The sequence below is a fragment of the Solanum lycopersicum genome, chromosome 6 (assembly GCF_036512215.1).
Source record: "Solanum lycopersicum chromosome 6, SLM_r2.1".
Lineage (NCBI taxonomy): Eukaryota > Viridiplantae > Streptophyta > Magnoliopsida > Solanales > Solanaceae > Solanum > Solanum lycopersicum.
Window position 1 is genome coordinate 565,909 of NC_090805.1, and position 23,408 is coordinate 589,316.

A 23,408-nucleotide genomic window follows, 5' to 3' on the forward strand; every position below is an offset into this window, starting at 1 on the left:
GTGATCATGTTTGGCTCCGAGTATCACCCATGAAGGGTGTAATGAGGTTTGGAAAGAAGGGCAAGCTTAGCCCTAGGTTCATTGGACCTTTTGAGATTTTGAGCCGAGTGGGAGAGGTGGCCTATAAGTTGGCCTTGCCACCTAGTTTGTCGGCAGTTCATCCTGTTTTCCATGTCTCTATGCTTCGGAAGTATATTCCGGATGAATCTCATGTGATTTCACTCGATTCTGTGGAGCTGGGTCCAGACTTGACATTTGAGGAGGAGCCTATAGCTATTTTGGATAGGCAAATTCGAAAGCTTAGGACCAAAGAGATTGCTTCAGTGAAGGTGCAATGGAAGCACCGATCAGTGAGAGAGGCAACTTGGGAGACAGAGTCTGACATGCGTGCCAGATATCCTCAACTTTTTGAAGCATCAGGTACTTTCTTTTACTTTATGTTCGAGGACGAACATGATTTTTAGTGGTGGATAATGTAATGACCCGGAAGGTCATTTTTGGAAATTTTAAATATTAGTGTAACTTGAGTTAATTAATCGATAGTTTATGGGCTAAAATGATAATTTATTTAAGACCCTATACTATTTAGCCTTTATTTAATTAAATATGTGGAACAAAACTAACCTAAACGTGTGACGAAAAACAAAGAAGAGGAGAAAGTCTGAAAAACACTCGCAGCGCCGTCGAACAAGTGCACTTGATTCAGGTAATAATTTTAAACTTTGCATTGAGGCTGCTGAATATGTCTTGTAATTAATGTACAATTATAATTTTTATGTTAACTTTAATATGTGCTTTGGAATGTGAAACATGGCAAAATGAATATGGAATAAAGAAATAATATTTGGAAGTTGGTATATTGGTATGAAGTAATTTTGAAATTTAGAAAGAGGGTCATGCCAATCATGTGATAATTGTTGGGAATATAATTGCATCAAGATGATTGAAAAATAATAGATAGGAATATAGGGTATCCATTTGAGGATTTAAAATATATTTTTTTGTCCTCGTGATTTTCTCTGTAACTTAAGGCTTCACTGTTTCTTAGAATTTTCTTATTATTATCATATTAAGATTCAAGTGTGATATATTGAGATAGGTAATTAAATATTAGATATATTATATTATATAGATATCGTTAAAGTTATGATATTTGGAGAAATTGAAATTTAACCGTAAGCTTAAATTTGGAAAACATGAGAGTTCACATGTTAATTGACATCAAGAATTACAAACTTGATTATAAATTTGGGTGAAGTTTTATGTCAAGGTTAAACACATAATAATGTGGGTGTTGTTAGTTCCAAACCTTATTGTGAATATACATATTTGAATAGATTGCATCGATTTGGAAGCTCAACTTAAAGGGAAGGCTCAAGTCCCGTAGTGATTATTCAAGTGACTAAGGCAAGTGGATTTCTAAACTCTTGTTAAGCGTACGAAATTCGTGTATTTCCTTGTGTGATGTTGAGAATGATTTGGAGACTTGTTGTTTATTTGTTGGTGTTGTATTTCTTGTTGTAAATTGTGTTTGGTTATCAAATGGTTATCTCCTCCCTTTTCATTTGAGCATGTCATTTGCATTGTATCTGAGACATTGTTGTGGTAAGAGGATGGTGTACTATTTTCGAGGGTCGTATCGCGCGCCGCGATGGATATTATATTTCGAGGGACGTATCACGCGCCGCGAAGGTTACTACTTATCGAGGGTCGTGTCGTGCGCCGCGACAGATGCATGGACAGATATGTCCCCCATGGGTCCCGAACTGAGAGACAGCGGGTGTGTATCGTTAGGAAAGACATGCATCACGATATTTGACATTGCATCTCATGACATTGCACATCTTATTATTGATGAACTTGAACATGTGTTTTGCTGATCTTGTGATTGTTTCTCTGTGAAGTCTGTGATTGTTGAATATTGAGTTGATATTGAGAATGTGTAAACTGATAGAGTGTGGTTATTGAGTGGTGTGTTTGGTAAACTGTTAGGCTGTAGCGTGGAGGTTTAGATAGGGTGTAAGGAGTACCCGTATTTTGTTCACTTAACTTGTGTTTAGAGGTTTGCTTGTTGGGTACCGCGTGGTTTGGTACTCACCCCTTGCTTCTACAAATTTTTGTAGGTTACGAGCCTGGATCTTTGTGATACCTTCTATTCTCTTCGTTTTCGAGGCATCTTGTGGAGGATTGTGAGGTAGCTGTTTGTCATCTCAGCGAACTTTCCTACTCCAGTTTATGATTTTGTTTTTACTTGAAAGACAACTTCATTTTAGACTTCTATTTTGTTTCAATTCTAATGTTTACATTAGAGGCTTGTGCACGTGACAACCTGGTTTTGGGGATTGAATTTATATGACTTGGTTTCATACTAGAAATTGTTGTTGGATTGTCATTTACTTCCGCACTTTGTTAGATATTGGGTTTTAGGCTGACTTGTCTTGGTGGGATAAGACAAGTGCCATCACACCTATTTTTGGGTCGTGACAATTTTGTTAAATTGTAAGTCTTAAAGTTTACCATTTTCTCAAGCCTAATATGTAAATTTTAGTTACAATCATAAGTCTAAGTCCATTAAAATTCATTACTTTAGTCTTTACTTATAAGATAGTTACACTTTCTATTAATTGAATCACTTTGTTCGTGTAATAATAACTTTAGTATTATTTAATTGTTTAATTGAAGCAATAATAACTTTTCAGTGGATTGTTCATGTATTAGGTATTTGTGTTTATCAAGATAAGTATGTCCTCAAAAATTTATTACTTTCAAACTAAAAAAAAAAACCGTCAATAACCAAACTGACAGTTATTTTTTTTTCCGTTTGGTTAAGTTTTAGTAATATTAAAAACCAACTAAATTGATTTGATTTTAATTTTAACCAATAATCGATCCAAACAGAACCACAAACACCCCTACTTGTGCCATATGACATCTCACATTCCATGATTGATGAGTGTGTTTGGAAAAAGTTGTTTGGAAAAAGTTATTGGGTCGGATCTATCCATAAAAAGATGATAATTAACTCATTTCCTTCTCACAAAATTTTAATGGGAAAATTGTATATAATAGCAAACTAATAACCTAAAATAAATGAGTAGCTAGGGTTTGATTTAATTGTGCTTCATAGCAAACGTTTGCAAAAAATTGCCATACGCCTCTCCCAAATATCTCGCTCGCCACTCTCCTCCAATCTCTCGCTCGCTTCCTCACTTTTTATACAAACAAAAGTGTGTAAAAATTGTTTCTAATTGTATAAAGCAGAGAAAATTATATAAATACATATATTTTTGTTCCCCTCTCTCCCCTCTTCCAGATCTCGCTCGCCACTCTCTCAAATTTCGCTCGCCACCCTCGCCTTTCTCACTTATACAAATAGAAGCGAAATGTATAAATTGCGTTTCTGTTTGTATAAAGCGTGAGAAAATTGTATATACACATGCAAGTACATATATTTTCGTCCTATACACCTATAATTATACAATAAAAATACTCCCCTCCCCAGTTTCTTTTGCCTTTCTCTGTTTCTCGTTTTGTACAATTTTCAAATTGTATCTAATTTCTCTCTTTATCGTTTTATACAATTCGATTCAATTGTATATTCCTTGTCAAGTCTCTTTTGTCTTTCTCTCTTTCTCATTTTATACAAATTCAAATTGTATATAATCGTTCTATACACTTATAATAATCAAATTTGTTTTATACACTTCATTTTTATTCAGTTCTCTGCCCAAGTGTCTTTCTCTTTCTTGTTTTATACACTTCGTTTTATACAATTTGCTTCAACTGTATATGTATAGCGAATTATACAGTTTCTCTGTTTGCAATGGAGTGCAATTATGCAATCTTTTGCTATAGCATATACATATGAATTTTTTATTTGCTATATGTGAAAGTTGCCCAATTTTAATTATGTTGTTTGTATACACCCTTATTGTATATGTTTTTGGAAAAGAAACAATTTTTCATTCTAGATGACAAGTACTAGGGTTTATGAAGAAAAAATCATTTACACCTCTGAGGAAATACCTAAGTTGTGGAAATCAATAAATATATATGTTTTATATATTTAAATTTAAATATAAATATATAATACACACATATACATTTAATATACAAAATTATTGTATAAGTTTTGTATATTTAAGTTAGTGCTCATAGTTAACAAACCATTTTAATTGAATAAGTAAGACCTAAACTCAGTAAAATAAAATAAAATAAATAGTCAAATTCAGACCACACCTTTTTTACTTTGATGTAGATGTGCTTGTTTCATTTTGTACTTTCTTTCTTAGGGTGGGGAAGGACTATGAGAAATAGGAAAGTGAAAGAAAAAGAAGGATACACATTTAATTAAAATATCTTAAAGTCATATGCAATTAAAGTACAAAGAAATTTAATCCATGATAGCAACTTATTTACTAGGTTATTAAATAATGTATATCATTCAAATTTACTTGTAATTTTACTATAAATACTTTATTTACATTGTCATCGATACATAAAACTTTAAAATATTTATCTATATATATATATATATATATATATATATATATATATTATTATTATTATTTTGTACGACTATATGTATAAAATCCAAATTTATTTATGACTAAAAACCATGTTAGTTGTTGGTTGGTCAGAGGAGGTGTGTTATGTGGAAGTGCAATTGGTCCACTCTTATGGGCCTGAATTTGGTCCCCCTTTATCCTTGAGACAATAATTGTATAATTTATATAAATTTAATTGTGTAAAGAGTAAATTATATTTCTATTTTTTTTAATTATAATAATTTCTTAAAATTTTTATCTTCAGAATACATTAAAGAGTATTTTGGATACATTATAACATAAATTGAATACGTAATATGTAGCTCAGATACATTAAAAACTAGCTTAGATACATAATATGTAGCTCGGATACATTCAAAACTAGCTCGGATACATTATATAAATAAATCGAATACATAGTATGTAGCTCAGATACATTAAATATCGACTCGAATACATTAATATGTAGCTCGAGTAAATTAAAAACATTAAAGAGAAATAAGAAACTTTAGAGGTTTTTAAAAATAGAATGGAATATTGAAAATAAGGGAAACATAAGACGTGTATTTCAGTAATTTTTTCAAAATATTTTGCTTTTCTCCTTTGAATATTTCTTAATTCTTGGTTATCAACAACCATTTTTGAAGCCTCCAATATATCAGCACTGCTTATAAACTATTCGGAGAATTACATGGCGGGGAATTGAACTTTCATCAATGCTTCAAAGTTCAATTGGACCAACACTACTTATAACACCCCACCCCTAAAAAAAAGGTGGATCAAATAGCCTTTAGGAAATCACCCTTTCAAACATCATTAGACTCGGATTTAATATTTGCTACATTACTCGATCCTACAAATAAAACATTACTATAATATCAACCATATATAAATACTTAAAATTTTTCGACAAAAGAGGTTCATATGGACCGTGGTCCTATGCCCTATCTTGCTTCACTCCGGCCTTAAATGCATATGTGCAAAAACATTAAGAATATTGAATTCAAACTCATGACACTATAATTTGAATTATCGCAAATGCTTGCTTGAGCAAAAGTACATGAAAAAGAGAGGGAAAAAAAGCCTCTATTACCCCCGAATTAGCTCTCAACCATTGCCAAGAATCCTTCGAAAACAATCTCCTTACCTCCACAAGGTAGGAGTATGGTTTACATACACTTTACCCTCCCAGACCTCACTGGATATGTTGTTGTGGTTGCCTCTATGGAGAAGAAGACTATTGAGAGAGAGGAAAAAGATTGTTCCCTATACAAAAAAGAAGTTGAAATGCATTCCTAAACCAAATACAAGATTGAGAAAAGGAACTTGCATTATGTGTTACAGAGAAGATGATGTTCCTACCAAATTTACACCTCTTTGAAGAACATATATAGCAAAGATATCTCCATTCTAAAATACAAAAAATTGATCCATTAGCAAGAGCCAGCAGAACACGAGGGACAGTATGTTACGATGTTTTGACTAAACCTGCTGTCCAATTCCTCCAATCTAACTTACCGATGGATTTGTTCCTAAAGCTGACCATTTCTTTGAAGTCGAAACCCCACTTTTGGCTATTGCTTTCTGGTTTTCCTAATTCAACTTCCTCTCTTCCTTCTTCCTTAGTGTCGTCGACTTCTTCATTCACATTTTCTGTTTCTTTCAAAGTTTCAGGCACTGCTTCAGCATCAATTATGATATTCTCAAGCATATCAACGACTTCACTCATTCTAGGGCGTGATCTTGCATTCTTTGCAAGGCATTTGTTGGCAAGTGATGCAAGTCGTTGAGCTGACTTGATACAATCATGCCCTTCAAGTCGAGGGTCAAGAATAAAATGAAATTTCTTCGTATCTGAAACATAGGGTCTTACCCATTCTAATAGTTTTTGCTCAGCTCGAGGAAGATTTCGTTCTAACACTCTCCTTCCTGTAATGAGCTCATAGAGAACAACTCCAAAGCTCCAAACATCACTTTTAGCAGTGAGTCTTCCAGTCTGGACATATTCTGGAGCTGCATAGCCTACCGTACCTACAACCTGAGGAATTGCTAAGTCAGGCTGGTCTAAAACATGTCATAGACATTTCTGCGGCTATAAATCATTTGAGGATAAAACGACAAGTTTAAACTTAAATTGTTTCTAAATACAGAAAAAGTCATTCTTATTTGAGACTGTGTAGTCCTTGTGAGGTCTGGGGAGGGGACGCAGACCTTACCCCTACCTTACGGAGGTAGAGAGGCTGTTTTTGAAGACCCCCGGCTCAGTAATGCAAATCAAAGAACATCAGAAAATAGATACTTACTGATGTTGAAACATGGGTTAGTCCTGCAGTTGGACCTTGCCTAGCTAGTCCAAAGTCTGATAATTTGGCGATAAAGTCTTCATCCAGAAGAATGTTCGATGGCTTGAAGTCTCGAAATATTAACTGAAACAAAGACAGCAAAGAAAAAATAACACAATGAAAAAGTTTAGAACCAAATATGTCAAAGGCTAGAAGTTGGTATTGCTGACAAAAGAGCTCAGCTATCCCTGTTAATAGTCAAAATGTTGTGTTGGGCTTCTATGCACCAAAAAGTCAAGTTTTCTCTTAGGGACAGACATAAATACAAAGGTTTTGCAGGCTCGCTCGGTAATTAACAAACTTCTGAAACTATCGATTTAATTCTAGAACACACAATTTTGACGAAACAAAGAAGAGTGCAGAAGCAATTGGCATCCAGATTTCAGAATTGTGTGAAGAAAAGAATGATAGTGCAATGCTCCATATGCTTTAAGCCAAATGTTCCGAATGAGCCTTTTTATTCATTTGGTAACTCGTCCAAAAACCACGTAAATACATGATGAATTAGGTATACGAAGCAGTTTGAAGAAACAGACTGCTTTAAGATTGATTTAACGTCAGATTTGTCTTGGTCACGATAATCCAGCCAAATGATTTTCTCTTTGGCACCTCACCTATCATCCAAACCCATCTCACAGCTAGTCTTCCTTGTTCGTTTCATCATATTTTACTTATACTCACCTAGCTTATTTTACCAGATTATGATCAATAAAGATTTCATCGCTTTAAGAATTTAGAAACGAGCATTCTTATTACCCAAATAAACATGCCCGATTAAGGTAGACTTGCAAGAAAGTTTATTCCTCAACTGATCAGGTAAACAAACCAGCTGCGGCTTTTTCTTTAATAAGGAAACATAGTAGAAAGAAACGGGCTGAGGGCAGTTAATAGAACACATGAACTACTAGTTGTGAAGTTACGTAAATGGATTCTAAACTCTACATCACCTGAAAATCCATTTCTTCGTGAAGATAGGCTAATCCACGAGCAGCATCTTGGGCAATTTTTAATCTCAAAGTCCAGGAGAGAGGAGCAGCTGCTCGTGCCAAGAGATGGTCTTCCAAGCTTTTGTTACGCATCAGTTCATAGACTAAAAGACGTTGCATCCCTCTTTCATCATCTTCTGCACAGTATCCGATTAACTTCACTAGATTTGGATGCTTCACCACACCTAAAAAGTTTACTTCATTAATCCACTCCTTATGCCCCTGAATACTAGACGAACATGAAACATATAAGATGACTGTCGAAAAACTCAGCTTTATCTTATGAAACTATAACATGGCAAAAGAAATGAACATATAAGAGCAAAACAAAAACAAAATTATACAAAGAAATACATATAAAAAGACATTTAAAAGCTCAAACAACTAGAACAAGCCATAAAGCACAGAAGAAAAAATCCTAATGGCCAATGACCCTATGGAGTCTTTTTCCAAAACGACTCGATAAAGGTTCATCCCGAGTCACAAGAACAATCTCCCTCTCTTTTTTTTCTTCTTATCGTTATGGTAATGCAAGGTGATATTTTTTTTTAAAAAAAAAGAGGTGCATCTTTTGACATTGAAAGGCAAATTTGATCAATTTTCAGGATTAAACTGCAGAACATTAGTATTATATTTCATAAGATGAAATTTTAACTATTCAGAAATTAGAGAAAAGTATTTTCTTATATCAAAATGATAAAATAGAAACATTCTAAAATGTTTCTATCAACCCTCATAATTTTAATAATTTTCATATTATAAGCATATAATAAAATTACTCTTTTTTTCTCCTAAAAAAATCATGTTTCTATAAACTAAATCACTCCAATTTGAAATAAGAACTTGAAAGTTCAAATTTTAATCAAAACCACATTAATAAGCAGAATAACTCATTGGAATTCAACCTCCAAAAGTACTGAAGTTTCACAGGATACAACTTGGGTTCGATAGTATTTTTATAGAGTTCGAGCAACTTAACTCAGAAACAAAGGTGAATTCTCAAAATTTGAAAAACATCAAAAAAAAGTTATTTTTTTTCGAATTTCACAATTTTCATAGCTAAACGAAAGCATGCCTGGAATCCATGGCGATTCAATCGTTTAACAGCAACTTCCATTTTCAAATCCGAACATGGAGCACTAACAATCCCTCTGTAAACACACCCAAATCCTCCTTCTCCAATCATCAGTCCTCTACTGAAACCCTTTGTCGCCATTTTAAGCTCCGAGAAGCTAAATACTCGTAGATCATTAGCTCTTCTCTGAGTCAAAAACTCATAAAACTCAAACGTTTCAGTAAAATCCCTCGATTCCGAATCCAAATCTGACCTCGACTTCCTTGTATCAACACTACTTGACGCTACACTCAACGAACGAACCCATGAAACCTTCGATTCCCTTGAACTCAATGTTCCCCCTTCTTCTTCCTCATCCTTCGTGAAATAGAAGCATTTCATCTCTATTTCCCCCCAAAAAGATTTCTTCTTCTGAGTATTATAACGAAAACAACAACCTCAGGTAAGCGTTTTACACCTATTGTTTGAAGAAAAGGCAACACCGGCGGATCCAGAATAAAAACTTCAAGAAAATAGGATGGAATTGAAGATATGAAAATGGGGTTTTCTGGGTAGTAAAGAATGGAGAAGATGAAACGGATGAACAACAAACATCACCTTGGATTTGTATATGTTGGAAAAATATTCGAGCTATGTACTATGTTTATATATTATATATATTTTATTATATAGTATAATAATAATATTATAGATGTAATTGTTAGTATCGCAGATTATTATTATTGAAAAATGTACGAACAGCTTTTCTTTGATCCTGATATTGTCGTATTTTGCAGAGAGAGAAGAACAGAGTATTATTGTACTATTGTTTGCCAATTTGAAAAATTATCAAAGAAAAACAAAGTTTTGATTTATTTTTTAAAAAAAAATTTATTTGAATCGTCTTATTTTAAGTGCATGAAATAACTCCTAAAATAATTTTAAAGTTTGATTTAATCTAAAATGATACAAAGATATCATAAATTAATATTTTCAATTGTCAAAAGTCAATTTAAACGGGCTTAAAAACATATTTGAATTGACTTATTTTAAGTGTTTTTAAATGATAATATTTAGATAAAATCAATTAATACTTTTATACTTTGATTTTAAAGTTTCTTTTTTTACAGAAAAAAGAAGATTAAATCAAATTAAGTCCACACAGTTTCACCATTGTAAATTACGATGACTTAGTAAATATATATTTATTCTAAATTAATGATCTCATATTAGGATTAAAGCTTATTTAAACAACTCTAATGTCCACATAGTTTCATCATCATAAATAATAGTGACATAGTTAATATTCATTTATTCTAAATTAAAGATCTCAAATTTAAATTTTTAGTTGATTCTCTTTTAATAGAGAATATTTTACTTTTAAAATAATATTTTCTCGTGTCAATTCAAATTAATCTAAGTTTTCGACAAGAGACACCTTTAGGCTTTAACGTGCATCTTATCTCAAAGTTAGAATATATTCCACATAAATTTGAATTTATATAATTCCAAAATAGACATCGAACACAAAAAGAAATTCCCACAACAACTCCATTGTGGCAATACTCCCTTATCCAATTTATCTTGATGAGTTAAATATCAGAATACTTAAATTTTAATATAAATTTGAACTTGAATAAATTTAAAATATTTGTATGTTTTAAAACATTAATGTGAAGCAATATAATCTAATAATTCGAGATGTTTTAAAAAATTCTGAAAAATTATATTTTTATAAAAAAAATTAATTATTTGACTCTTCAGAACGAAATTATTAATTTTCCCACTAAATTAAATTACTCTATTAAAAGGAAAAATAACAAACACATGGTGGTGTGCTTAGGTTTCACCTTTTTTGGACTATAGAGATTTTTTTAGACTAAAGTATAAGGATGGGTTGAATAATTCAAAGAGAAATTTAATTTGATTACTCTAAACGTATTTTAAGACACATTGAAAAGATAAATTTTATTTTTTCTGTCTTAATTTGTATGGTATAATTTTATTTATATGGTATAATTAAAATTTTGAAAGTAAATCAAGTTTATATATATATATATATATATATATATATATATTAAATTATTTAATTTTTGTAATTAACATAATACATAAATATATTATTTAGCTTGGCTTCAATTCATATTTATACCCTCTAAATTTGAATGTGTACAAATAAATACTTGTTAACGTATAGACAAATGTGTCCTATGTGTATTGTGCAACGTAGGACTCATGTCTCTACTTTTGAACTTTATACAAATCTAAAAGTTCATTTATACACACCCATAATTGGAGCACATAAATGTGAAATGAAGTTAAATTAAATGACATATTTATATATTATGTCTATTGTAATTTTTATTATTTTTTACATAATTTTCAAATATATAAATTTTATTTTAGAAAATATAAAATTTCTATATCTAAAATAATGGTCAAAATTTAGAATTTTGAATCTCAAAATTTCAACGTTGACACATAAACAAGAACATATAGATCAACATGGAAGAAAAAAACCCTTAACAAATGCATGTGTTTATAAACTAGGAATAAATCAACGAAGATTGTGATGAAGCAATATATATTTAACTTTTAATCAAGTATAAATTAAGTCTAGATAGGACTTTCAGTTACAATGTTGAATAAACTAGTTTGGACATGATTCGAAGTTAATTAGCCTATCAAATAATTATCATACATAGGAAAATAGACTCTTTTTCTGGAATTTGTTTTATTCAATAATCATGATAAATATAATAATTTTTATTAGTTTGGTTTAATAAATAAATAAATTATTTTAAAAAAAATAAATCAAACAAATAGAATAAATGTAGTTGGGTGGTAGGAGTTATGACCTATTAGCCTAATTGATTTGTTCATCTTGACCCAAGCAAATAATACATATATTCCATTTAAAGCCATTAATTAACATTTATCTAATTTTTAGGAAGTATAAAGGAAAATTCAATTAATTAATTTTAAAGCAAAATTTAATAACACAGATACAAATTTAAAAATGGCTGGAAAAGTTCATACGATACGAGAGTATTTACTAACTATACAATTCAAAAAGAGGTTCTCATATACACATCAGAGTACGTTCCTATTAAAATCTACTTATTTTCATAAGCATTTTTTAAAAATAACTGTTGAAGTTGATAAGAGATAAGATTATGAAGGAGTTAGTTATAGTTAGTTAGCTTTCCGTTATAGTTAACAGCCTTGTTTAGTTAGTTAATTTTCTGTTAGTGTTAGTTATTTTTCCTTCAATCTTCAATTGTATAAGTATCACTACTACATGTAATTCATCACACTTTTTCTCCTCTCTTTTCAATCTGAGAAATTGTTCTCTCTATCCTCAACTTTACATTCAGTTGCAGCCACCATTAATGGTGGTTTATCACAGCTTTGAGCTTCAACATGGTATCAGAGCACTCGTTCGATCACTTCCGCTTGTCTTCGTCTCTGTTCAAGCTGTGAAGATCTCGAATATCTCTGTTTGTCTTCCATCTCTGTTCTTCTTGTGAAGATTGAATCTATCGAGTTTACTTGTGTTCATTCTGTTTTTCTGCTGTTTTCTGTTGCATTCTTACACAATTCTCATCCCTTCTTTTGATTGGTTTTTGTTGCACTACAATGGTAGAAGTAACTAATCTGGAAGTAACTAAGGGAATTGAAATAGGAAGTGTGCTGTATCTACATCCATCAGACAATCCAGGTGCACCTCTTGTACCAGTTGTTTTCGATGGAATTGGTTATCGAACCTGGAAGAGAGGCATGATCAGGTCTTTATCAGTTAAAAATAAATTGGGGTTCATTAATGGAGATTCTAAGAAACCACTTCCTACAGATCCAAACTATAAACAATGGGAGAGGTGTGATAATATGGTTACGTCTTGGATTTTAAACTCATTAAGTCGAGATATCGCTGATAGTGTAGCATATGTTGATAGTGCTTTGGAGTTATGGACTGATTTGGAGGATTGTTATGATCAAACCAATGGTGCCAAGCTATATCAAATTCAAAAGGAAATCAATGATCTCATTCAAGGAGTTATGGATGTCACAGCTTACTACACCAAGATGAAGAAACTCTGGGAAGAACTGAGTGGTTTATGCATCAAAACTCACTGTAATTGTATATGTAGCTGTGGAGCAAAGGATATGATGCACAAGGTTGAACAGGATAGACGATTAATTCAGTTTCTTATGGGTCTTAATAAGGTCTATACAACGATTAGAGGGAACATTTTGATGATGAATCCAATGCCATCTGTGGCACAAGCTTTTGCCCTGTTGATACAAGAGGAGAAACAAAGAGAGTTTAAGACAAACAATCAATCCTTTGCTGAGACTAGTTCTCTTGTGGCTACTTCTTCAAGTACTTCAGGCACTTCTGGTAATCCAAAAGGCCAGAATTTCCAGACGAATTACTCATCTACTTCTTCAAATCATAAAATGACCATATTGTGAACACTGCAGGAGACCAGGACATTTTAAAGCAAAATGTTATCAGTTGCATGGATATCCACAGAATAATAACAGACCTCAAAGATCCCAATCTAATGGACAGCAAGGCTATAATCAATTTCAAAGACAACAACAATATGAAAATCCTAGTTCTAATCAGCCATACAGAAACAATAACAAAGGGAAAGGTGTAGCAGTTAATTCTGCAATGTCATGTGATTCTAATGTGGAACAAGGTTGTAACTCTGGGAGTCAAGCCACCAGCCAAGATATTGGCATCTCAAAGGAACAGTATGGACAACTTGCCTACCTGCTTCAACAATTTCAGGCAGAAAATTCAAGTAACATGCAAGCAACAAATCCTGCTGTGAATTTTGCAGGTATCATTACATGCACTTCATCTATAGCTTTTGACAAACTGTCATGTGAATGTTATAAGGCTAAAATTGACTTGTGGATCTTAGACTCAGGTGCATCACACCATATGACCTTTAACAAACAACATCTCACCAATATTCTACCCTTACCTAAACCTGTTTTAGTCAGATTACCAAATGGCTATAAAGTCAAGGTCACAGAAGTTGGAAATGTGCAAATAACTTCACAGATCACATTGTACAATGTCTTGTTCATTCCTTCTTTCAAATACAACTTGATATCAATTAATTCCTTAACTCTACATCTTAAATGTGTTGTTTCTTTCTCTAACACATCTTGTCTATTGCAGGCCCCTTCATTGAAGAGGCCTCTGGAAATTGGTAAAGCTCATGATGGCTTGTATCTTCTTTGTTCAGATTGTTTACAAAAGAGCAAGAATTCCACTTCATCTACCACATGTCTATCACTTCATAATACTGATAGGTTACATAGTCAGTGTATTTCTCATTCATGTTTGCCTCATCAAAATGTTTCTGTATTGAACAGTTCATCTAATAATAAGAAAACTGTTTCTGTTGATAGAAATGCTGTCATCCCTGGTGATAGTGCAGACTTGTTGTGGCATTATAGACTTGGTCATGTTCCTTTTGTTAAAATGAAGAATATATCCTCCATACCTATGAATTTTTCACACAAACAACCTTTCATTTGTCCAATCTGCCCAATGGCAAGGCAAACAAGACTACCTTTTCCACAGAACACTAGTAGAAGCACTGCCATTTTTGACTTAGTCCATGTTGATTTATGGGGGCCATATCAAACACCCACACATGACAATTTTAGATTTTTCCTTACTTTGGTAGATGATTTCAGTAGGTCTGCTTGGACACATTTTTTGAGTCATAAAAGTAATGCCTTACATGTTATTAAAACATTCACTAATATAGTTGAAAATCAGTTCAAAACTACCATTAAGGTGATTAGATCCGATAATGGACTTGAGTTTACCAATGCTGAGTCTATCCAATTCTTTCAATCTAAAGGCATTGTTCACCAAAAATCCTGTCCATACACACCTGAACAAAATGGTGTGGTAGAAAGAAAACATAAGTACATTCTTGAAACAGCCAGGGCACTTCTTTTCCAATCCAAACTTCCTACAAAGTATTGGGGAGAATGCATTTTAACAGCTACCTATATCATTAATAGACTTCCATCTGCACCATTAAACAACAAATGTCCATATGAAGTTTTGCATGGTTTAAAACCTTGTTACTCACATTTAAGAAGTTTTGGTTGCTTGTGTTATCCAACCTTCCCTAAAGTGCAAAGATCAAAGTTTGATCCTAGAACTTCTCCACATATATTTGTAGGATATCCATCTGATACAAAAGGATACAAGGTCATGAGTCTAGCCACTAAAAGATTGTATGTCTCCAGGGATGTCATTTTTCATAAGAACATTTTCCCTTTTGCAATGAATAAAGATCCTACTTTCTTTCCTCTTTCTTCTCCTACTCATTGTTCTATTGATCAATATGATTATACTACTTCTAATCCTTCCTTTGACTCTAATGTACAGTGTGATTCTGAGATGTCAAATGACACAAATCCTCCTTCATCTCCTGATTTTTCTAGTCCACAATCTGTTCCCTCAACTTCAACACTTTGTCAACCTGATATAGCAACCAGAAAGTCTCACAGAACTCACAAATTGCCCACATACCTGTCAGATTATGTTCATTCTATACCCATCTCACAGTCTATAGAAAACCACACATTAACTCCTACCTCATTGACTGCATGTTTTTCTTCTAAACACCATATATCCTCTACAGAATTGGATCCAAAAAGTCAAGTTTTTGCTTTAAATATTACTCATGACTGTGAGCCATCTAGCTATGCAGAAGCTGCTCTTGATCCTGCATGGCAAACAGCCATGACTCAAGAATTTGCTGCCTTACATGATAATAATACTTGGTCTCTTACTCCTTTACCTAATGGCAAGAAAGCTATTGGTTGTCGATGGGTGTATAAAATCAAACACAAGGCTGATGAAAGTGTGGAAAGATACAAGGCAAGACTAGTGGTTAAAGGGTACACTCAACATCTTGGCATAGATTATACAGAAAGCTTTTCCCCAGTTGTTAAGATGACAACTGTCAGATCCTTGATTGCCATAGCCACAAAGAAACAATGGAATATTTACCAACTTGATGTCAATAATGCTTTCCTCCATGGAGATTTGAATGAAGAAGTTTATATGGATATACCTCCTGGTCTTGCTGTATCACAAACAGGGCTAGTATGTAAACTAAACAAGTCCTTATATGGTCTAAAACAAGCGAGCAGAGAATGGTATGAGAAACTAACTGCAGCTTTGAGTTCAAAGGGTTATACTCATTCCTTATATGATTATTCATTGTTCTATAGGAAAAGGGGTTCTTCTACTGTGTTTTTGGGTGTTTATGTAGATGATATAATCCTCACAGGAACAGACTCTGAAGAAATTGTTAGTCTCAAAAATTTTCTTCATGATCAGTTCAAAATCAAGGATCTTGGTAGATTGCATTATTTCTTGGGACTGGAAATTTTATACAAAGATGATGGAGTTATCATATCCCAGAGGAAATTTGTTCATGATCTTCTTAAGGAATTCCATTGTGATAATCTGACTTCCATGACTTCACCATTGGATCCTAATGCCAAACTAAAAGCTCATGAGGGCAAGTTATTAAGTGATCCTACATTGTATAGGAAGCTGGTAGGAAAACTGAATTTTCTCACTCACACCAGACTTGATATTGCCTATGGAGTTCAACATTTAAGTCAGTATATGCAAGATCCCAGAGAACCTCATCTTCAAGCTGCATTTCACATGTTGAGATACCTCAAAAGTGATCCTACTCTTGGCATCTTTATGTCATCCTCTGCTAATTTTGAGGTTCAGGCTTTTTGTGACTCAGATTGGGCATCATGCCCTGACTCTAGAAAATCTGTTAGTGGTTACATTGTCCTGCTAGGGAATAATCCAATTATCTGGAAATCTAAGAAGCAGGAGACCATTTCATTATCCTCTGCAGAAGCTGAGTACAGATCATTGCGAAAAGTGGTTGGAGAACTAGTTTGGTTGCATAGATTGTTCACTGAATTGACTGTTCCTCCTACTGGTCCTTTTCCAATATATTGTGATAGTCAGGCTGCTTTGCATATAGCCAAGAATCCAGTCTTTCACGAGCGAACCAAACACATAGAAGTTGATTGTCATTTTGTGAGGTCCAAACTTCATGAAGGTCTGATTTCATTACATCACATTGGCACAGTCGATCAATTGGCAGATATACTCACAAAGGCTCTCACAGGAATCAAACATTCTGCTATGATGGACAAGTTGGCTGTGTTTACTACACCTCCAACTTGAGGGGGGGTGTTGAAGTTGATAAGAGATAAGATTATGAAGGAGTTAGTTATAGTTAGCTTTCCGTTATAGTTAACAGCCTTGTTTAGTTAGTTAATTTTCTGTTAGTGTTAGTTATTTTTCCTTCAATCTTCAATTGTATAAGTATCACTACTACATGTAATTCATCACACTTTTTCTCCTCTCTTTTCAATCTGAGAAATTGTTCTCTCTATCCTCAACTTTACATTCAGTTGCAGCCACCATTAATGGTGGTTTATCACAGGTTTGAGCTTCAACAATAACTTTTTCAGAAAAATGCTTTTGAAAAAAATAAAATTTATGTTTAGTTAATTTATTTGAAAAATATTTTTTATAAGCAAATTATGTTTGACTAATTTTTTTAAAAAGTACTTTAAAAGTCAAAATATGATCAAGGACACGTATAAATGTACGTAAAATTATTTATAGAAAGAAACTAGATTAAGCATTTATTACAAAAAAATAAATTAAATTTTATTTTTATTAAAAATATTTCTATTCAAATTTTCAATCAATATTACTATTTTTTATTTGGATGATTGAAATCTTTAATTGCTTTTTATCTTCTTTTTTTCTAATTTTGGAACGTTATAAATTAAAAAGAATATTAATACATAAACGTAAAATAAAATATAAGATTTATTATATAAACATAAAAATTAAAATTATTAAATGAAACTTAATCAAACATATGATATGTATATTTAGCTCGATTTTAAGGTTGGGTTGTTCCCGATTCGCTCATTGTTACTAAGAGAATCCTTGTTAATTTCTATTTCTCCACTTATTGATATGTTTAAGCTCAACGGGTAATTGGGTTGCGTTTAGAAGGCCTTACTTAGTTGGCGCAATTAGGGTCTGGGAGTCTTGATGCACGACGGATTGTAGTCACGACAACAAGAGAGAGTTGAGTTTCAACAACCATTTATCGCGACGTCCGTCGACGTGGACTCTCATTTAGGTCAGCCGCGTGCTGGGGGCGCATAGGAGGCCAACTTTCACCTCGCGCGATGCCTATTAGTGTGCGAGGAGCGACGCAATGCGTGACGCCCAGGCAGACGTGCCCTCGACATAATGGCTTCGTGCGCAACTTGTGTTCACAAACTCGATGGTTCACATAATTCTACAATTCACACCAAGTATTCATCATTGCGAGAGCTGAGATATCCGTATATTAGTCTTGAAAAAATAATTTTCTATTTGCTCCTGCTTTTTATGAGAAACAAATAATTTTAGCTTCTTCCTAATAATAGAAAAACTGCATCTGCTTCCATTTAAAACAATTTTATATATTTGCCAAATCCCTAACTTTTCAAAAAAAAAATGCACAAAATAAATGCTTCTAAGCTCCCAACAACAATGCCAAACAAACTGTAAATCTCTTTGAAAAATATTTTTTATTTTATCTAATAATCGATTCAAACCGATTCGTGAACACCTCCCCTAACTACCACTTCCTAATAGGTTAATAATGTGTACATGTGTATCAGTAAATTAAGGTTACTCCTATAAAATATTTGTGTCATAAGATAAGATTCAATATGATTTTATAAGTGGAGTTTAGAGAGAATAATTTGTAGAATTTTTCAAACAAATAAAAAATGTGATTTTTGATAGACCCACAAGTACTCAAGTAAATACATTTCAAACAAAAAAAACAAAGAAAACAGCGGGAGAAAAAAAATCAAAACAAAAAATCAATGAAAGCATAACAAAAATACTTAAGTACCACAACAAATTGATATAATGATCAAAGTATAAGAAACATTAAATAGTAACAAAAATAGTATAACAATAAAAGTCTCGGAATTAATAATCCTACAACTATAAGTTAATATAAAGGAAAAAGCATCATAATTCTCGAGTCTCGACTATTCCTAATTAGCTTTCTATCTTAATCAATGTCCTCCATAATTTCATATGTAAGGTCATATCCTTAAATAAGTGAATCTCCATTATCTTCTATCTAATTACCTTTTCTCGATACTTCTTCTCTCTAACACATTAGTTACATTGTTATTTTCCAAGTATTCATACTTATTACTACATTCTTTTCTTTTCATACATATGAAATGTAAAGATCTTGTATTCCCAAGCATGCTAGAAAACAACATCAATAGCTAGTGAAAAGGAGGACAAGTTTTGTTTTTAAGGAAAATGTATTTATTACTATTATTAAAATTAATAATTAGAAGGTGGAGCATATAACAAGCAATTTCTTTGGCATTATTATTAGAGGAGAGTGGAAATCCTATTTAATTGGCTTAACAAACAAGCCAATTTTGTCTAAACATTATGAAATCTTTGCTTTTGTCTTTTTTTCTTTAGTAGCTCCCCCAATCCTCCCTCTCTAGACGTCCTTTTGACCTTTTCCATTGGTTTCCTCTTTACGTTTGATATGTGTTTTGAGGTCTGATTATGTTTTGATATAAATTTTAATTTGTAATATTATGAATTTTATTAATTTTTGGTGTGTTTAAATACATATATTGAGATATATAAGGTTGAAATTAAGCATAATTTTATTTTAGATACATTGTATTCAAGTGGATTTGAATGTATCCGGGATGCATTGATAAATTTCGCGCGGTTCCCTTCCTTCTTGCTCATCATTCACCTATGTATATGGTATCTTAGATGCATACGAAGCAGATACATATATACATACACACGTATCTAGCGTGGTTCATATGTATTTGGGATACATGACTACCTCCGTGCCCATCTTCCTCACCTCCCTCCCATATCTCGCTCATCCCTCTCTCTAGTTTAATGTATCTGGTAGCAAAAATGCATATATCTATGTATATATTCCTGAATATGAAATAGTTATTAAGATATGTAATTATTTGAAAGTATACATACAATTAATATATATGTAGCAAAAATGTGTAAATCTATGTACATATTCTCAATAAATAAAAGTAATAGCCTTTTATTTTAAATGATTAGCGTTAAAAAATTTGGCGCCAATAAAATCCATCGGAAATATCACCAAAATAATAATTGAGTGACTTTGTAGGTTGAATGTCAACACTAGAGTAATTTTTAAATTATAAAATAACATTTAAAACAATTCAAATATTAATTAAGGGTTTGTTTGGAAAGTTACCATGTGATTGAGATTTGATGTAATTGGGTGTAATTACATTTTTTTGACATGTTTGGTAGACCAAGTATTTACTTAGTAAGAGATTTCTTTATTGGTTTCCCACCCGATGTCCGGTATCCGAAGTCCACATGAAGCTTTGACTAAATTCAGATCGCGTTCTGCAGGATTCATTCTGGGTGACGCTTCCAATAGAATTTTCTCCAGGCCCAGGGTTAAAACCTGAAACCTCTGATCAATGATGAAGTACTTCAACCAGTGCACCTTAACCCATGTTGGTGGCAGGAGAAAAATTTAGTATAATTGAAGGGTAGTAGTTAAACTCCTTAAATGAAACTTTTAAAATTCTTTCTTCTTTTTTATTTATATTTGTATTTAATTTATTTTTTTATTTCTATTATTTTTTAGAAAAAATATTTTTGTTTTTGTTAATATTTTCTAACAATATATTTATATTTTTTATTTTTATATTTCACTTCCTTCTTATTCTCAATCTTTACCTTTTTATTTGATTGCATTCAGTTTTCATATCATCAATATTTGTTCTAATTTTATTTTCATTAGCATAATTTTATTGGTATTCTAATCTTTAAATTAAGGTATAATTCATTGTTAAATAAGGCTATAGACTTACATTTTTCTTTTCGTTTAAATTATATTTATGTACGTTATGTTGAAATTTAACATAAGAGTATTATGTTAATTTTTGTTGTTTTGAATTTAGAAAGTATGTTATATTTTCGATTTTATTTATTTTAAAAGCATTGACTTGATATTCCACATTACCAGTCATTTTTTAGTTAGATAGATTATTTCTTTGTCAAATGTTTTAATAATTTTATGAAATTTTATATTCGTATTAATATTTTTGTCAAGCATGCATTTCATGATGTTCATAAAGATCTTGTGTTTTGTGCTTTTATGATTAATTTAATTAAAATATAAATTAATTGTTTTTTATAATATTAATTAAGAATATACTATCTCCGTCCACTTTTAATTGTTATAGTTTCCTTTTTTAGTTACAAATGATAATGACTTTGACTAACATCTTATGATGTATTTTCATAATATTGATATGCAAAAAAATGATTTTATAGTACTTTTGATATATTTTTTGAATATTTAATTTTTTTGTTCAAAATATAGAATTAATGCAATTTAATTTAATCTTGAAAATCAATCAAATTTATTTTTAAAAAGCGCAACATGACAATTCAAAGTGGACAGAGGGAGTATATTTATTAATTAATATACAGAGTAGGGCCTAAAATGTCCTTCAAGTATTTGAATTGGTACAAAATTATCCTGCATCCACCTATCGACCCTAAAATACCCTTGACGTCTACCTTTCCGCTCAAAAATACTCTTATGTCTAACGGATCATACTCATTAGGTGGATGGAGGGTAATATTGTACGAAATCTCATAGTTTAAGGGCATTTTATACCTTCTCCATTAAAATAATTTTGAATTATTTAATATATAAGCTCACATGATTGAGTTGATTTTGAATTTCATAGTAAATTTAAAGGTATAAAAAGGTTAGGCATCTATCTTCTACACTTCTCCCTCCCTAGCCCTTCACTTTCTATCTCTTCCATTTTTTTTCTATTTCGATCAGTCGGGGTAAGTGTGGAGTTTAGTTAGATCCCCATTTATGAGTTGGATTAGGTTATAATAAATTAGGGTTGATTTGAAATAGGACAATAGGAAGATATCATGAAAATAATTATTTATTCAATATTATTTTCAAGAGTATCAGATAAAAATATGAATCATAAGTGGTATTATAGAAAAATAGAATTTTTAAAAATATCATTTTTATTATTTATTTGAGAAGGATTTAAATTTGGACCAATCACATTAAGAAATATAATAAATAAATATTTAATTTTACTTTAAAGGAGTTATCAAAAATAAGGGCAAATTTGAGTCAAAGGATTAACATCAAGGGTAATTCTAAGCCGAAAGGTGGACGTCAGGGGTATTTTAGGGCCGATAGGTGGATGAAAGATAATTTATACCAATTCAGAAACTTGAGGGGCATTTTAGATCCTTCTCCGATTAATATATTTTCAAAAGACAATATACTTACCCTAAATGTTTAATTTAATGTCATTTATAAAGACCCTTATTTGTCTAATAAGAATTTTTATTTTTAGATAATTAACTTTTGTTTTTAAAATTTAATACAGAATAACCTTATGATTATGATTGTATTTGTGCAACCAAACAACACACACTTGTAACGACACTGTAATTACATTACATTGTAACAAACAAATAAATAATTGTAATTACTAAACGATATAATTACTATTCTAATAATTTTACCAATTTTAATTATCTGGTGACTTTCTAACAACCAAAATTAAAAATGTATGGAGTTCTTTTCTTCTTGATCTTTTATTGTTCAATAATTTTCAAAATTTGTGAAGTCAATGGTAGATTTTGCAAGAGGGCTGGCTGCTAAGCAGCCCAAATTAGACAAAAAAAAAAAAAATGTTTCCATCAAAGCTTTGAATAGATTAAATTTTGATGTTCTCATTTAGCATCGTGATATTTGCCTAATCCTTTTAACCTTAATTTGAAAAATAACAAGGACAAAGTTGATCCTTTTCTTAGACCAGATTCAACTTATATGGAAACAACTTTTTTACTTTCGTAAGATAAGAAATGAATGCAATTTTTTTACATAAATCTTGAGCCTAGTTCGATCCCAAAATTAACTTATGAGGGGAGGATTGTCTATATATAAGAGGTCCAACTTTCCAAACCTTTTCTGCTATGAGATTTCGTAACACTCCTCATATATCCAGACCGCTAACGGGAGCGGAGGATAAAATAATAATTTGGAGGACAACATTATAGGTGAACAATGAATTAGGACAAACCTGAGTTAGATATCATATAAAGATGGATTTTGGGTCTAATTCAATCCCGAGGGCTACCTCATAAGGGGAGAATTATCGAAATCCATATAAGAAGACCAACTTCCTAACCCTTTGACGATTTGGAACTTCTTTACAATATTAGCAAATTAAAAAAATATTTTCAAAACTTAATAGTAGCAACGAA

General features: G+C 31.8%; 1 protein-coding gene and 1 long non-coding RNA gene across 2 annotated transcripts; one reads left to right on the top strand and one right to left on the bottom strand.

The window, feature by feature from the left end:
• Positions 1-5,859: 5,859 nt before the first annotated feature.
• Positions 5,860-9,889, bottom strand: LOC101254208 (serine/threonine-protein kinase PCRK1). The gene is made up of 4 exons (XM_004240314.4): positions 8,951-9,889; positions 7,837-8,097; positions 6,851-6,973; positions 5,860-6,585 (listed from the first exon to the last, which is right to left on the bottom strand). The coding sequence occupies exons 1-4, from the start codon at positions 9,329-9,331 to the stop codon at positions 6,016-6,018; spliced, it is 1,335 nt and encodes a 444-aa protein (XP_004240362.1). The 5' UTR covers positions 9,332-9,889; the 3' UTR covers positions 5,860-6,015.
• A 9,557-nt stretch (positions 9,890-19,446) lies between these two features.
• On the top strand, positions 19,447-20,796 carry LOC138349019 (uncharacterized). Its single transcript, XR_011221552.1, has 2 exons — positions 19,447-19,629; positions 20,496-20,796. It is a non-coding gene; the product is annotated as an uncharacterized lncRNA (long non-coding RNA).
• The last annotated feature ends 2,612 nt before the right edge of the window (positions 20,797-23,408 follow it).